The sequence below is a fragment of the Erinaceus europaeus genome, chromosome 2 (assembly GCF_950295315.1).
Source record: "Erinaceus europaeus chromosome 2, mEriEur2.1, whole genome shotgun sequence".
NCBI classification, from domain to species: domain Eukaryota; kingdom Metazoa; phylum Chordata; class Mammalia; order Eulipotyphla; family Erinaceidae; genus Erinaceus; species Erinaceus europaeus.
In genome coordinates this window covers 40280881-40298771 of record NC_080163.1, presented here as the reverse complement: position 1 = coordinate 40298771, position 17891 = coordinate 40280881, and the positions used below count along the sequence as shown (strand labels likewise).

General features: G+C 38.5%; 1 protein-coding gene across 1 annotated transcript in view; it reads left to right on the top strand.

Moving 5' to 3' along the window:
* Nucleotides 1-2150: 2150 nt before the first annotated feature.
* TRPC7 (transient receptor potential cation channel subfamily C member 7) overlaps nt 2151-17891 on the top strand; it is an 88786-nt gene continuing 73045 nt past the window's right edge. The window contains exon 1 of the mRNA XM_007533014.2: nt 2151-2948. Within this exon, the coding sequence (XP_007533076.2) occupies nt 2759-2948 (190 nt within the window). The 5' untranslated portion in view covers nt 2151-2758. The remainder of the gene's footprint in view (nt 2949-17891) is intronic.

Here is a 17891-nt window from a genome sequence, read left to right as displayed (position 1 = left end):
TATTTTCTTTGTGTATTTAATCTCTGAATTCTAAATTTGGCACATCTACCTGTGGCCAAAAATTATCCATAGCTCCCATTTTATAAATAACAAAAATAAATATTACAGAGTAATGCCATTTTTAAGATGCTTGTAGGTCCCAGAGTTTCAGGTGAACATGTTTTGCTAATGATGAATTTACTCTAGTGCAGCATAATTCTACAAAGCAGGTGAATCCAATTAAATAATTTTCCAGCATAAATAGGGATTCCAGCATCCATACTTAAGATGCAATTTAAAAAATAATAATAAACTTTCTTTCTTGAACTTCAGTATGTTCAGTAGTATCAGAATCATAATAACTCAGGCTACACTAATAAGTGGAATAACTAAAGTGGGTTGTTACCATACTGAACATATTAGACGAATATTATCAAGCTATCTGATTTACGTTATGTTGAATACAATCATAATTAGGGAAATTTTACCTGGAGAAAACCCTGTAATTTATCTACTACTGAACTGATGCTCTATCTCCTGGGTGACATTTCACTCTAAGACTCCCAAATGAGGTGAAAATGCACACATCAATTAGCCAATCACTAGCTGTTATTAAACATCTGCCCTGGAGAAGGAACTGAACTTCAGAAAAGGTTTCCATTATTGCTCTCATCTTATTAGTATACCTGGATGAGAGATAAGATCTAGTGCACAGATGAGCTGTGACCAGAAAAAGAGTTTTTAATGGGGGAGGGGTATAAATTAACAGAGACTCACTGTGCAGCCCCCAGTTTAGTACGCAAAGATTTCAATCCACTCTGAGTGGCAAGCCATAAGATGAACCATGAGCTCCCTAACAAAGCATTCCAGATTCTTGCAGAACAACTGCACAAGTTAATTATGTATAGACCCACAAGAAGAAATCTCATTAAAGTTCAGAGGATTATCACAAAGATTATGATCTTTAAATGGGCTGCAAAAAAGTAGAATTTCTTAAACAGGTAGTGTGTAAGTCCTATAGATCTGGAAACTAAGTATCTGAGTCAAAAATGGAATCAAAAAGAAAATTATAAAATATTTACAATCCAGCATCTATGAAAATGCTACATTTCAAAATACATGGAATTCAGGACCTACTGGAAAGTAATTTGCTTTAAATTAGTTTATCAAGGTGTAAGATCTCTTAAAAAAATCAACTAAGCATAAAAGTAAGGAGGTGAAGGACAACTACCTCAAATGTGGAATATAAAGAATTAAAACATATGAACTTAAAAAAAGAAAGAAAGAAAAAGTAGTAGTAGAAGTAGTAGCCAGTCTGTCTCTAAGACTTTGGGAGAACTACAGTGGTTGTCATTGGTGGGGGGAGAGCATCAAACTTTGGTGGTGGGTACAGAATGGAACTATACCCCTCTAATTTTATAATCTTGCAAACCAATAGCAAATGACTAATTTTAAAAAATTAGCTAAGCATTAAAGTAAAGAAAATAGACAAAAGGGGATGCTGGTGGTGCACCATGTTAAGAGGATGAATTATAATATCCAAGGACCTGGGTTCAAGTCCCTAGTACCTACCTGCAGTGGGGAAGCTTTAGGAGTAGTGAAGCAGTGCTATAGTTGTTTTTCCCTCTTCTTCCTATCTCCTCCTTCTCTGGATCTATCAAATAAATAACTAAAAAAAAAATTAAATGAACAAAAGAGCAACAGCACATATCCTTAATGTAGTTTTTAAATTTTTAACTCAATTGTAGCAGATTATTTTTCTCAGATTTTTAAGAACATATAATTCTTAACCATATAGCTGGGAGTATCTGCATTATCAGACTGTAACATGAAGATATGTCAGTATAGTCTACTACTTTCCCATGTCACTCCCATAAATCTTTTAAATAGCAAAAATAACAGTCAGTGGAAATCAGCCTTGGCCAAAGTGCATATCACATAGAAGTGCTGGAAAAAATGTTATCTGGATTCAGTTAAAAAACGTTTCTATCCGGGGGCTGGACTACCACGTAGGAGATTAAGTGCACACGGTGCAAAGCACACCAACTAGCTTAAGGATCCCTCCCTGTTCGAACCCTGGCTAACCACCTGCAGGGGGGGTCGCTTCACAAGTGGTGAAACAGGTCTGCAGGTGTCTATCTTTCTCTCCCCCCCTTCTGTCTTCCCTTCCTCTCTCAATTTCCCTCTGTCCTATCCAACAACAAGGACAGCAATAACAACAATAATAATAACAACGATAAACAACAAGGGCAACAAAAAGGGAAAAAATAGCCTCCAAGAGAAGTGGATTCATAGTGCAGCCACCGATCCCAGCAATAACCCAGGAGGAAAGAAAGAAAAAAAAAAAAAAAAGTTTCTATCCAAGATGTAGGATTCCCTGGTTAAACGCTTGGCGAAAGCCTAGCTTTAAAGAGAAACTTCCGGGGATCGGGCAGGTTAAGCACACATGGCGCAAAGCGCAAGGACCCGTGTAAGAATCCCGGTTCTATCCCTGGCTCCCCACCTGCAGGAGAGTCACTTCACAGGCGGTGGAGCAGGTCTGCAGGTGTCTATCTTTCTCTCCCCCTCTGTCTTCCCCTTCTCTCTCCATTTTTCTTTGTCCTATCCAACAATGACGAAAACAGTAACAACGACAACAATAAAAGGGGAGCAACAAAGGGGTAAATAAATATTTAAGAAAAAAAAAAGAAAAAAAAAATTTCCATTCACCTAGAGCTGCCAGTTTAATTTCTTGTTTATATCTTGTCTCCAGCTAGGACGAACCCTACGGAGCCCTTTCATGAAGTTTGTAGCCCATGCAGTGTCTTTTACAATCTTCTTGGGATTGCTAGTAGTAAATGCATCAGACCGCTTTGAAGGCGTTAAAACCCTGCCAAATGAGACCTTCACTGACTATCCAAAACAGATCTTCAGAGTGAAAACCACACAGTTCTCCTGGACAGAAATGCTCATCATGAAGTGGGTCTTAGGTAAGTAAGTCACTCGATCTTGCATTCTGTACTCCTCTAGTTAAAGTAGAACATTATCCTTTTGAATTCCTCTCTCCCCTTGAGAGTACTCTTAGCAAAATGGTAAGTGGATAGTCAATAAAGAAGTCAAAGTTAACAACTATAATGTGCTGGTGTGTAAGGTACAGAGACCTGTAAGATAAATCCTAATTTTGAAAGCTGTTTGGGGTAAGTTTTCTATGTTCTTTTAATTATATGCATATTGCATAAAAGTCATTGTACAATGGTTTTGTATGAAAGCATTCTTTTGACCATTTAAATATAGTGCAATGGAGGTCTCAGTATTTTTTTTTTAACCAGAACACTGTTCAGCTCTGGCTTGTGGTAGTTATGAGGATTGAGCCAGGGACCTTAGGTACCTCAGGCATGAAAGTCTTTTTGCATAGCCGGTATGCTATCTCCCAAGCCATTATAAACATCTAGTTTTGCTCCTGGAAAGAAAAAAAAAATATATATATATATATATATATATATATATATATATATATATATAATTGGATAGCTTAAAAGATTTTTTTGTTATTGTACCCTAATATGTAGTAAAATTGCTAATGATGGGGTGAGTGGTGGCACACCTGGTTGAGTGCACACATACAGTGCACAAGGACCCAGGTCCAATCCCCCAGTCCCCACCTGCAGGGGGAAAGCTTTGAGAATGGGAAAGCAGTGCTGCAGATTTCTCGATCTCTCTTCCTCTCCATCTCTTCCTTCCCTCTAGATTTCTGGCTATCTCTATCCAGTAAATAAATAATGATAATCTATAACCCACAATGACCCTGGGTCCATGCTCCCAGAGGGACAGAGAGTGGGAAAGCTATCAGGTGAGGGGGTGGGATATGGAGATTGGGTGGTGGGAATTGTGTGGAGTTGTACCCCTCCTACCCTATGGTTTTGTTAATTTATCCTTTCTTAAATTAAAAAAAAAAAGAAAGAAAGAAAAAATAAATAAATAATGATTTAAAAAAAGATTTTAAAAATACTAATACATAGTACAAGAGGTGGTACTGTTTTGGGGGAAAGGGGACTTAAGCTTGTTTCCCCAACATTTAAAAAGTTTGTCATGCACTGTCTCAACAAAGAGTTGAGGAGAGAACATAATTTTCAGGAATTTTAAATGTTATTCAGGAAAATTGAGAACTTTCACATGTTATAACATGAGAGAGAGAAGCAGAATTAATATGATGATCTGAACAGAGAAAGAGCAAGAAAAACCCACAGGTCTAGCTTATAACACCCAAGCCCCAGCTCTACCTTTCCAAGCCACATATGTCACCACTCCCATTTTCTAGGCAGTACCTTCCAGGTGCCTCCTGTCCTTCAATAGTACAGGGTATAAAGTGTTGGATTATCAAGTATGAGGTCCTGAGTTCAGTCCTCAGTAGTGCATGTGCTAGAGTGATGCTCTGGTTCTCTTTCACCTTCTCCTATCACTATCATTACTAACTAAATAAAGTCTTAAAAATACATTTAAAAGGTAGAATACCATTTTCTCATTACTATATTAATGAACACTATGAGGTTATGAAAATCTTATTTGTGGTGATAACTTGTACTGCCAAAGTCTGCCACTGGAATTGGCAAGGAAATTGACCCCAATTACTCACAGATTAAGAAAGGCTCTCTCCTTTCTTTCTCTTTCCTTCCCTCTCCCTCTCTCTCTCTCTCCCTCTCTCTCTCCCTCCCTCCCTCTCTCTCTCTCCCCCCTCCCTCCCTTGCAAGACAAATAACTGGCAAAGATTTTTTTCTGGGCCAGTGGAATACTTCACTTAATGTGCTGCTTTGCCATGTGTGCAACCCAAATTTCTTTTTTTTTTTTCCTTTTCTTTTCTTTATTGAAGGGTTAATGGTTTACAGTCTAAAGTAAAATACAATAGTTTTTACATGTATAACATTTCCACATAACAATACAACCCCCACTAGGTCCTCTGCCATCATGTTACAGGACTTGAATCCCACCCTCCACCTCACCCCCCAAAGAATCTTTTACTTTGGTGCAATAAACTAACTCCAGTCTAGGTTTTCTTAGTGTTATTTCTTCTGATCTTGTTTTTCAACTTCTGCCTAAGAGTGAGATCATCCCACATTCATCCTTTTACTTCTGACTTCTCACTTAACATGATATCTTAAAGTTCCAGCCAAGATGGGGTAAAGAGGGTGAGTTCATCATTTTTAATAGCTGAGTAGTATTCCATTGTGTATATAGACCACAACTTAACTCAGCCACTCACTTGTTGTTGGACACCTGGGTTGCTTCCAGATTTTGACTATTATAAATTGTGCTGCTATGAACATAGGCATACACAAATCTTTTTGGGATGGGTGTGTTGGGTTCCTTAGGATATATCCCCATGAGAGGAATTGTAGTCATAGGGTAGATCCACTTCTAGCCATGTGAGAGTTCTCCAGTCTGCCCTCTACAGGGCAACCCAAGTTTTAGCATGGCTCCTAAACACTGAAGGAAGTTTTGGTACTGTGGTCTTTTTCATATCCTTTCTGCTTCTCTGTCTCTTAAAAAATTAACATAAAATAAAATTTAAAAGTAGATCTTCTAGCATTACGACTGAAAATGTAGCAGGCTGGACAGTGGTGCACCAGGTTAAGCACATACATTACCATGTGTAGGGTCCCAGGATCAAGCCTCCACTTCCTGCCTGCAAAGGGCATTGAAACAGGTTTACAGCTCGCTCGCTCTCTCGCGCTCTCTCTCTCTCTCCATATATATATATTTCTAGCTACTTCTCTATCTCCTCCTCCCCTCCCAAATTCTATCTGCCCTATGTAATTTTAAAAAGAAAGAAAGAAAGGAAGGAAGGAAGGAAGGAAGGAAGAAAGAAAGAAAGAAAGAAAGAAAGAAAGAAAGAAAGAAAGAAAGAAGGTGGTAGCACAGCGGGTTAAGCGCACCTGGCACAAAGTGCAAGAACCAGTGTTAAGGATCCCGAGCCCCCAGCTCCCCATCTGCAGGGGAGTCCCTTCACAGGCCATGAAGCAGATCTGCAGGTGTCTATCTTTCTCTCCTCATCTCTGTCTTCCCTTCCTCTCTCCATTTCTCACTGTCCTATCCAATAACTACAACAATAAAACAACAAGGGAATAAATAAATAAAATAAACATTAAAAAGAAAGAAAGGAAGAAAGCAGTGAATTCATAGTGCAGGCACAGAGCTTCAGCTGCAACCCTGGTGACAATAAAAATAAAATAAACTGGGAGTATGGATTGACCTGCCAATGCCCATGCTCAGTGAGGAAGTAATTACAGAAGCCAGACCTTTCACCTTCTGCACCCCATAATGACCCTGGGTCCATACTCCCAGGGGGTTAAAGAATAGGAAAGCTATCAGGGGAGGGAATGGGATGTGGAGTTCTGGTGGTAGAAATTATGTAGAATTGTAGCCCTCTTATTCTATGGTCCTGTCAGTGTTCCCATTTTATCTATAAAACTAAACTAAACTAAAAGTAAAATAAAATTTAAAAACTGCACAAGTAAAACTAAAGTCATATAGTGGGAGGAAATGAAAAAGTGCAAAAGGTAAAAAGAGTGATGTTAGATATAATAAAAGCATGATCAACAGAGTTTAAGGCATTTCATAAAGTTTGAGTTCAGTGGGATTGTCTTCAGTAGAACAAAACTGAAGATAGAAAATACTACAAAATTTAACTATGTGGTGTCAAGATTTTAAGTAATCAACTTAGTGCCCTAATGGTATTCACCTCAGATTTGCTTTCTTAACAGAAATCCAATATTAATCTCCATTATACTTGATTTATTGAACACTTATTGAACATTGAATCAAAATGTATTCTGGGTAAAAAATGTCTATTTCATCAATTCATAAGATCACAAAAGAAGAATTACTTGGAAAGAAGTCCAACACAAGACCTGTGTTAATTAAGTTATAGAGCCTAAGAAAACCCCACTGGTTTAGTCACCACCTAAGTAGTTTGGCATCCTTCAGATACAGGCAGAAGGTGACAGTGTTTTGGTTCAAAGGGAACAGGCAGAGATAGCTCACCAGGGAGGATGCCTACTTCGCCATGTATGCAACTCAGATTCAAGTCCAATCCCCACCACAATGAGGGTAGCTTCAGTGCTATGGAGTCCTCCTCTTTCTCCTGCTCTCCCCTCTGAGTAAGGTCAGCCCAGAGCAGTAAAGCAGCAACAAAAATAACAAAAAGTGGGGGTTGGGGGAGAAGCAGACACAGGATAGCACCTGGAGTTCCTCAGAAACCTTTAATCAGTTTACAAGTCTATGACCCCATATGCATATGCTAAAACACTAATCTCAATATGACAATAGTGGGAGTCTGGGCCTTTTGGAAGGAGGCTTCATGAATGGGATTAGTGCCTTTATAAAGAGACCCAAGAGAGCTCTCACCCTCCTGCTAGATGAGCATATAACAAGCAGTCTGTAATCAGCAAGAGCTCTCTCACCAACACACTGTCTCTAGAGCTGTAAGTAGTAAATTTCTCATGTTTATTAACCACTCAGTCTGTACTACTTTGTTACAGAAGCCCAAATTAAACACAGGTTTAAAAAAACAAAAGTTCATACATTGTTGTTATGGATAAAATCTGAAAAGTATCTTTGGTATTAATCCTTCCACCTGCCCCATGCTCCCCACCTGGACTCCAGGCAGAAGAGCTCAGTGAGTGCAAGCATACCTCTCCTTACTGGGGTATGCCACCACATGTTAATGGCTCTCAGTGTCTATGCCTCTTCCTCCTTTGTCCTCATATTTCTCCTGTGGGATGTGAAAACATTATCCCAGTCAGAAGAATGCCTCTCCAGCCACCAGGATTCCACTTTTATAGCTTAGAGCCAGTTTTGCCCATCAAAACACAAAGATAAGATCTTCAGACTATTAGAGCAGAAGTATTTTTGAGGGAGGGGTCTATTTCTCATTTACCAAATTCCAGTTTCAGAAGAAGAAAGATTCTAACTACTTTTTCTTACTTAAGGTTTTCAAACATGGTATTATGACTAATTTTAAGAATATGCAAGAATAATTGGAAGAGTATAATGGACCTCCTAGAATAATCTTTAACAAGTCATGGCTAATATTTGCTTCTTCTATACCTCCCCTATGTCCTCTTCCCCAACTCTATAGTATTCTAAAACAAATCCTAAGTATCATAAAATTTCATCTATAAACATTTTTGCATATATTACTAAAAGATTAATTTCCCCTTTTTTTCTTTTTACAGCCTTTCCCAGGCATTATTTTCTGCATTAAGCTGTGATTTTAATACCCAAACAGTGAATTTCTCCTTTCAAATATTGTACTTTTAAATCCTTGAAATTACATTTAATTCTTTATCTTTGACTTCTTTTCTCATGATATTTATATTTCCTTTGAATTTTTGAAAATATTGTACATACTTATAGCAGCTGTGATAAATTCCCTAATTCCTAGTTCCACTATCTCTGTCACCTGGGGTTATTTCTATTGCCTTATCTTTCTCCTAATATTGAGCACATTGTATACATTGCTATGTTAGCATTTTTACATGTTATATTGTTGACCATATATCAGTAGATTTTGTCACCTTCCTTTAAAGAGTTTTTGCTTTATTCTGATAGGTCATCAAATTGCTTCAAATATTCAGACACTTTTCAAGCGTCCTTACAGCAAACCTGAGATTAACTTGTACTATAGAGAACTGGTGTCTCTATTAAATACCATGGATAGCCAGTAGGATCTCAAGTATGAATGTAAAAGCCCAGCCATCTCTCTGAGCAGACTCTGGAAAGTATCTAGCTTATAACTCTCAGGCTGCTGGTTGTAGAGTTTCACTCTAAGCAGTCATAACATAGTATTCAGGAGACATTCAGAAAAGACCCTAAGAGGGGGAAGATGGCGGACTAAGAAGCTGCTAGTGGCTGAGCTCTGACCACATCTCCTGGAAAAGGTAGGATTTTCTGCCTTTAGTAGGCCAGCCAATAAGGGGTCCTAGCGGTGACACCAAGGAGGTGACTATAACTTAATTTGGATTAAGAATTAGAAGAGGGGAAAAATTTTTTTTTCTTCCTTTTAATTTCTAAGCATACCTCCTTCCCCACCCCCCCCCACCCATAACCAGTCCCTGGGGACCAGCTCCTAGCAGGATCTCCTGCTAGGAGCTCCTTTTCTTTACCAAATTCCTGTCCCACCAGGGAGTATCATTAATTCTAAGTCTATACCCTTCTGAAACCTCTGGCCTTTTTTCTTTCTAAGTAGCCAACCCCCCCCACCTCACCCCGCATAGCTAATTAAATAATTAAAAATAAATACATAAAAAAACCCTTTCCTTTCACTGCCCTTTTATGACTGTTCTTTTATCTTTTTCTTTTTTCTCTCTCTCTTTCTTTATTTTTTTTCTTTTTCTCATTATTGTCATCCTTTATTCCTTAATCCTAAAGCTTCCAAAGTCACAGCCCCAGCCCCCACACCAACAAACAGTGTGCTTTTTTGAATTCACTGGTACACATTTGGGAATTTCCTTTCACTGCTCTTTAATTACAAGTCTTTTTCTTATCTTTTCCCTTTTCTCTCTCTTGCCTCTTTTTTTTTATCTTGTCATACACTTCTTCCTTCTTCTTTGCCTTTCTGAATTTGTGAATTATTTTGGGGAAGAAATCTGACTCAGAGTGGACTCTCTATGTGTGTATCTCTGCTCTAGTTCCCTTCCCCTCTTGTTACCCCTAGAATATACAGTGGATAGTATATTTGCATAACTGTCCATTCTTGCTATCCTTTCTTTCTTTTCTCTTTCTTCTTCACTGGGATTTGGTTACTATTTATTCACGGACTGGAGAAATTGTTTGGCTAACTGGTAACGACTAAACTGCTTCAATACTTGCTTCAGTTGCTACTGTAATTCCTGAGGTTGTTGAGTGCAATTGTCATAAAGGTATTTAGTACAGTGTTACTTGTACTCAAGACACAACAACTGAGGAACAACAGAGCATAAAAAAAAAAACACATAAATAAAAAATGGGTAGATCAAAAACAAATAAAACTGCTACTCCAATGAATGAAGACAAGAGCCCAGAAGAAACTACAAATCAGCCAGAAGTAACCATAGATAAGAAAAGTATGCAAGCAATAATAAACTTATTAATCACAGAAATGAAAACAACATTCGAGGAAAAGAATGGCAGTATTAGGGAAACAACAGTTGAGACCCCCAAGGAAAATACTGATTATCTTGAGGCAATTAGAGAACTGAAAGCTGAAATAGCTGTAATGAAGAAAGAAGCTGAGGCAAGGGAAAGCAGACTAACAGAAGCAGAAAACAGAATTAGACAGAGGATGAGTTAGAGAAAACGAAGAAAGAGGTGAAAGAGCTTAAAAAGAGATTGAGAGACACTGAAAACAACAACAGAGACATATGGGATGATCTCAAAAGAAGTAATATTCGTATAATTGGCCTGCCAGAGGAAGAAAGAGAGGAGGGGAAGCAAACATTCTAGAGGAAATAATAGAAGAAAATTTCCCAGACCTGAATAACAGAAAGGATATCAAGGTTCAAGAGGCCCAGAGAGTACCAAACAGAATCAACCCAGACCTGAAGACACCAAGACACATCATAGTCACAATGAGAAGAAGTAAGGATAAAGAAAGGATCCTAAAGGCTGCAAGAGAGAAACAAAAAGTCACATACAAGGGAAAACCCATAAGATTATCTGCAGACTTCTTCACTCAAACTCTAAAAGCCAGAAGGGAGTGGCAAGATATCTATCAAGCCCTGAATGAAAAAGGGTTTCGACCAAGGATAATATATCCTGCTAGACTTTCATTCAAACTAGATGGAGGGATCAAAACCTTCTTATACAAACAACAGTTAAAGGAGGCAACCATCACCAAGCCGGCCCGGAAAGAGGTTCTAAAAGACCTCTTATAAACAAGAACATCACTATAATACTTGCAATATATCAGAGCAAACAAATTTTTTTTTGAACAATGGCACTACAATACATTAAATCCATAATATCAATAAACGTCAATGGCTTAAACTCACCCATCAAAAGGCACAGGGTGGGGGGATGGATCAGAAAACATAACCCAACCATATGCTGCTTGCAAGAATCCCATCTGTCACAACAAGATAAACACAGACTTAAAGTGAAAGGATGGAAAACTATCATACAGGCTAACGGACTACAAAAAAGGGCAGGAACAGCCATTCTCATCTCAGACATGATAGATTTTAAATTAAATAAAGTAATAAAAGATAGGCAAGGAAATTACATAATGATTAGAGGATCAATCAGCCAAGAAGACTTAACAATTATTAACACCTATGCACCCAATGAGGGACCATCTAAATACATCAAGCAACTACTGAAAGAATTTCAAAAATACATCAATAGTAATACAATAATAGTGGGAGACTTCAATATCCCACTCTCACACTTAGACAGATCAACAAAGCAGAGAACCAATAAAGATACAAGAGAATTGAATGAAGAGATTGACAGACTAGACCTCTTAGACATTTTCAGACTCCTTCACCCCAAAAAACTGGAATATATCTTCTTTTCAAATCCACATAACACATACTCAAGGATAGACCACATGTTAGGCCACAAAGACAGCATCAATAAATTCAAGAGCATTGAAATCATCCCAAGTATCTTTTCAGACCACAGTGGAGTAAAACTAACATTTAACAACAAACAGAAAATTATTAAAAGTCACAGAATTTGGAAACTAAACAACATGCTCCTTAAGAACCACTGGGTCAGAGACTCACTCAAGCAGGAAATTCAAATGTTCCTAGAAACAAATGAAAATGAAGACACAACCTATCAAAATATTTGGGACACAGCTAAAACAGTACTGAGAGGGAAACTTATAGCCATACAATCACATATTAAACACCAAGAAGAAGCTCAAATGAACGACCTTACTGCACACCTCAAGGACTTAGAGGAAGAGGAACAAAGGAACCCTAAAGCAACCAGAAGGACAGAAATCACTAAAGTTAGAGCAGAAATAAACAACATCGAAAATAAAAGAACCATACAAAAGATCAAAGAAAAGACCCTAAGTAAACATCTGGACTTTGGTGTGTTTGGTTTTGGCTTTAATTTCTGTTTTTATTTTGCAGAGTATCCTTTTCTTTGAAACTTCCACATAACATCTAAGCACTTCAGCCTTCCAAAGCTCTACTCTGTCTCTTAAACTCACCAAAACTGCTTTCTAGCTTCTAGGTTCCCTCTCCATGTAACACAGACAGGAATGTACCTCCACAAAAGGAGGGTGATCAAACAGCTCACCTCACTGGCTTTCCTTTATTTAAGGATCACACTTCAGTGCTATTTCCAATGTCTGAGAAGTTTCTTTCCTTCTTTCTGCTTATCACTCCATCATTGCTTATGCTTCTAAAATAGAACCACAAACAGAAAAGAAATGGAGTAATAATTTTTCAAATAGTCAGCATGCAAATATGGCTTTGACTAAACATCTAAGCTGAATAGGTATCAGCAGAACAGATTGCTTCTCTTCCTTCAGGTTTATGTTCACATTTTTTTAATCTTTTTAATGAGGGGATTAATGCTTTACAGTACAGTCATTGACATATGGGAACAATTTCATTATCTACAGGACCCCAAGGTTCTCTTCCACTCCATCATTTCCCTCCTTTCCCAAAGTCCTTTGCTTTGATGTAATATACCATGCCCAATCTTACCCACTCCACCCCCTCTAGAAAGGTGAAATTTCAACAAAGGAAGGAAGAGTGGAGAAAAACTTTTCAGACGTTTGGCTGAGAAACATTCCAGAAAGAAGAGTCAGTGTGTGTTAAAGAATGAGATTCAGTCTTGAATGTGTCTGAAAACAGCAAAGAAACTCGTAGAGCTGAAACAGTGTGAATAAGAGGGAGAGAGCAAAGAGGAGGGCAGAGGGGTAGCCAGTTGGAACATGCAAAGCTTGTGGGCACTGGTACAAAAGTTAGATTGTATTCTGAGTGTAACAGGCAACCACTGGAGTGTTCTGAGAAGAGAGGTGACATCATGTAACTTAAATTTCTAGTGGGCCACTGGCTGTTTTATAAGAACAGATGATTCTGTGATAAGAGCTAAAACAAGGAAATCAGTTAGGAGGCCACAAACAGGAAATGGTTATTTTTAAAGAAGCAGTAGAGAGTTCATGTTTTGAAGGTAAAATTGATTATATTTGCTACTGGATTGCCTGGGAGTATAAAAGAAAGAAGCTATCATGAAACATTTATAGTGTTTCAGTTCAAGTAGGAATAAAATAGCCATCCACTAAGACAGAAAAACTAAAAGGGGGGGTTAATTTGGAGAGGAAGTAAAGAGAGAATTTAGAGCTCAGTTTCAGTCATCTATTAGACATGGAAATGGAAATTGGCATTACATGCCTGAGACTGAGAGGAAAGGCTAGTCTAGAGACATAAATTTAGGTATTTCCATGTCTTTAAAGTAAATTGTGAGGCTGGATGGTGGTGAATCTTGTAGAGCACACATGTTACAATGCTTGGGGACCAAGGCTCAAGCCCTTGGTCTTCACCTGCAGGGGAAGAAACTTCATAAGTGCTGAAGCAGTACTGCAAGTGTCTCTCTCCCATTCTTTTCCCCTTCCCTTTCTCCTGCTATCTCTATCCAAAGTAAATAAAATAAAGTAAAACAAAATAAAATAGGGGCTAGGTGGTGGAACACCTGGTTTAGCGCATATGTTACAATGGTCAGGGACCTGGGTTCGAGTCCCCAGCCCCCACCTGCAGGGGGAAAGCTTCACTAGTGATGAAGCAATGCTGCAGGTGCATCTCTGTCTCTTCCCCTCTCCATCTATTCCTCTCCTTTCAATTTCTCTCTGTCTCTATCCAATAATAGATAAAATATTAAAGTTAAAAATAAATGAATAGGAGCTTCATTAAAAAATAGTAATAAAGATAAAGTAAATTATAAGCAGTCACCTTTGAGTGTGGACAGATGAGGGCCAAGTCCTAAGGCAAGGCAATATTTAAAGGATGGAAGATGAGTGTTATCTGACAAAGAAGACTGAGTGAGGTGAGGTGAGGTGAGGTGAGGTGAGGTGAGGTGAGGTGAGGTGAGGTGAGGTGAGGTGAGGTGAGGTGAGGTGAGGTAAGAATCTAGAGTGCAGGGTCCAGAAGACAAAGTAAGTGTGACAAGAACCAGAGAGTGACTGGTCAAATGTTGCTAATGGAACAAGTAACATGAGACCTAAGACATGGCCACTGGCTTTGGAAACCAAGTTCCTGAACAGAAAGAGAGGACAGAAACCAGCATGCAGGCAGATGGCTGGACTTACAAGCACAAACACTTCGTTCAACACATGAGGGAAGGTGAAGTTGAGAACACAGAATAGGCGATTTGGTAGGTGTTGTGGTGGGAACACAATGTAGAAGCTCCTTTCTGGTATTGTTTCTGTTTTATAGTAATTATGCCTCAGACATAGGTACTGGAAAGGAGCAATAAAGTAAGAAATATGTTAGCTTTATCCTCAATACCTTCTGGGGGATCTTTAGCTATTGCAAAATATCTTTGAGGTAGATTTTGGGCTCAGTATTTATGTGGGAGAAGGTTCTGTGCTGGCACACCCTGAGGTCCAGCATCTGATCTACTCTCTGCTCAGACTCGGGAAAGTGTGAAGGAGCATGAGGCATGCAGCTGATAAGTGAGTTTACATTCTACTCCCAAGTACATCAGGAAAGCCTTGGATCCCCTAGAAAAATAGGAGCTCAGTTCTTTTCTCTCATGCTGTATCACATTCAGAAATGTGGTACTTTGAACAGAGTGGTAATACAATAAATCCAAAATAATTGCTTTCTAGACTAGGAGTGGCTCTAGAGCTGAAGAGAACCTTGGGACCCTAACAATTAAGGTCTGTATGAACTACATGGATGGAGAGGCTGAAAGTGGTGTATGGACTTGTCCAAGAGTCCCTGTTTCAGCTCTTCCCACAACTGCACCTCAGCATATTCTTTAGCATAGGAACAAGAAGAGGTCATTTGTTGTTCCATAACTTCCTGCCAGAAAACTCAAGATAATATCCTAACCTACAGAGCCCTTTACCACCCCCTCTCCATCTTTCTGGACTCAGTTTCCACCACTTTTCACCTCCCTCTCTTTCAGTACCTCTGACTTCTTTGTTTCACATTGTTTCTCCCACAAAGCTTTTGGGCTGTCCTCATGCTTAAAGAAGTCCTCCTTCAGGGCTCAAAATTAAATCTTCTCTGGTTTTTGCTCATAAGTCTCCTTATTGAGTGAGGCCTTTTAAATAACCTATTTAAATCTTCAATTTCTTCCCTTCCACTATCCCTCCTCTTTTTCCTAACAGTTGTTATCATTGGCAATGCTAAATGTTATTGTGTCTCATTTAATACTGATATTTCTGTACTTATACAAACATAGAGTTGACTTTTTTCTTATCCTCTTTTTTATTTTATTGGGGAATTAATGTTTTACATTCCACAGTAAATACAATACTTCATAAATGCATAACAGTTCCCAGTTTTCCATATAACAATACAACTCTTACTAGGTCCTCTGCCATCCTTTTTGGACCTGTATTCTCCTCCCACCCACCCCAGAGTCTTTTACTTTAGTGCAATGCACCAACTCCAGTTCAGGTTCTAACTGTGTTTTCTTTTCTGGTCTTGTTTTTCAACTTCTGCCTAAGAGTGAGATCATCCCATATTGATCCTTCTGTTTCTGACTTATTTCACTTAACATGATTTATTTCAAGCTCCATCCAAGATTGGCTCCATCCAATATTGGCTATTGAAAATGGTGAAGTCACCCTTTTTAATAGCTGAGTAGTATTCCACTGTGTATCTATACCACAACTTGCTCAGCCACTCATCTGTTGTTGGACACCTGGGTTGCTACCAGGTTTTAGCTATTACAAATTGTGCTGCCAAGAATATATGTGTACACAGATCTTTTCCGATGGGTATGTTGGGTTCCTTAGGATATATCCCCAGGAGAGGAATTGCAGGATCATAGGGTAGGTTCATTTCTAGCCTTCTGAGACTACTCCAGACTGTTCTCCACAGATGTTGGACCAATTTACATTCCCACCAGCAGTGCAGGAGGGTTCCTTTGATCCCACAACCTCTCCAGCATTTGCTGCTGCTACCTTTCTGATGTATGACATTCTCACAGGAGTGAATTGCTATCTCATTGTTGTCTTTATTTGCATTTCTCTGACAATCAAAGACTTGGAGCATTTTTACATGTGTTTCTTAGCCTTATGGATCTCTTCTGTGGTGAATATACTGTCCATGTCCTCTCCCCATTTTTGGATGGGGTTATTTGTTTTCTTGTGGTTAAATTTGGCAAGTTCTTTATATATTTTGGTTATTAGCCTCTTGTCTGATGCATGGCATGTAAAGATCTACTCCAATTATGTGAAGGGTCTCTTGGTTCAGGTAGTGGTTTCTTTTGCTGTGCAGCTTTTTGATGTAGTCCCATAGGTTTATACTTGCCTTAGTCTTCTTTGTAATTGGATTTGTTTTACTAAAGATGTCTTTAAAATTTATGCAAAAAAGAGTTCTGCCAATATTTTCCTCCAAATATATGATAGTTTGTGTTCTAACATCCAAGTCCTTGATCTACTTGGAATTTACTTTTCTGTTTGGTTAAATATAGTAGTTCAGTTTCATTATTCCGCATGTTTCAACCCATTTTTTCCAACACCATTTGTTGAAGAAACTTCCCATTCCTCATTTAATAGTCTGGGAAACTTTGGAAAGATTAGATGTCCATAGCTGTGGGGGCTTACTTCTGGGCTCTCAATTCTATTCCATTGGTCAGTGTGTCTGTTCATGTTCCAGCACCAAGCAGTTTTGATGACAATGGCCCTATAATACAAAGTGAGATCGATCTGGGAGTATGACTCCAGTTCTGTTCTTTATTCTCAAAATTGTTTTGTCAATTCTAGGTCTTATCTGGTTCCAGATAAACATTTGTAGCATTTTGCTGGACTAGCTTCACGGGCAGGAGACAACCAGAGACTCATGGCTGAGTGGTACGCAGTTCAGTTTTTATTCATGTGGAACACAGCATAATCTAAGCCATTTAAAACTATCTGTAATCACAATCCTGTCCTTATATATATACTCGCCAAGTAGGGTGAAAACAGGATGTGACATAGAGAGGGTAGAGTGAAAAAAGATTGGTGGAAATCAGGGTATGACAAGGAGAGGGGGCGGAGCAAAAAGACATCACATCGTGAACCAGTGGGGATTAAACCAATGCCCTGCAGGCAGGGTTGTGCTTAGTTAACAGTGGTTATGTAAATAGAATACAGTGTTAATCAGGGGGGATTAAACCAATGAAACAGAAGGGGTTTTAGAAGCAGAATTAGAAGCATACCAACAGCATTTGTTCTTAGAAAAGTGGTTGGGATTTTGATGGGGATAGGATTAAATTTGTATATGGCTCTGGGCAGTATATTCATTTTGATGATGTTAATTCTTCTAACCCATGAACATGGAATATCTTTCCACTTATTTGTGTCTTTTTCAATTTCCTTGAGAGTGACGCATAATATTCAGTATATAAATCTTTCACTTCTTTGGTTAGGTTTATTCCTAGATATCTTATTGTTTTTGTTGCTATGGTAAAAGGAATTGCTTTCTGAATTTCATCTTCTTCTAATTTAGTGTTTGCATAGAGGAATGCCACTGACTTTTGAATGTTAATTTTGTAGCCTGAAACCTTACTGTATTTCCTGACGATTTCCAAAAACCTTCTTGCTGGATTCCTTAGGTTCTTCTATGTATACAATCATGTCATCAAAAAACAAGGAGAGTTTGACTTCTTATCTTCCAATGTGTATCCTTTTAATTCCTTGCTCCTGCCTGATTACTATGGCAAGAACTTCTAACACTATGATGAATAGTAATGGTGACTGTAGGCAGTCCTGTCTAGTACCT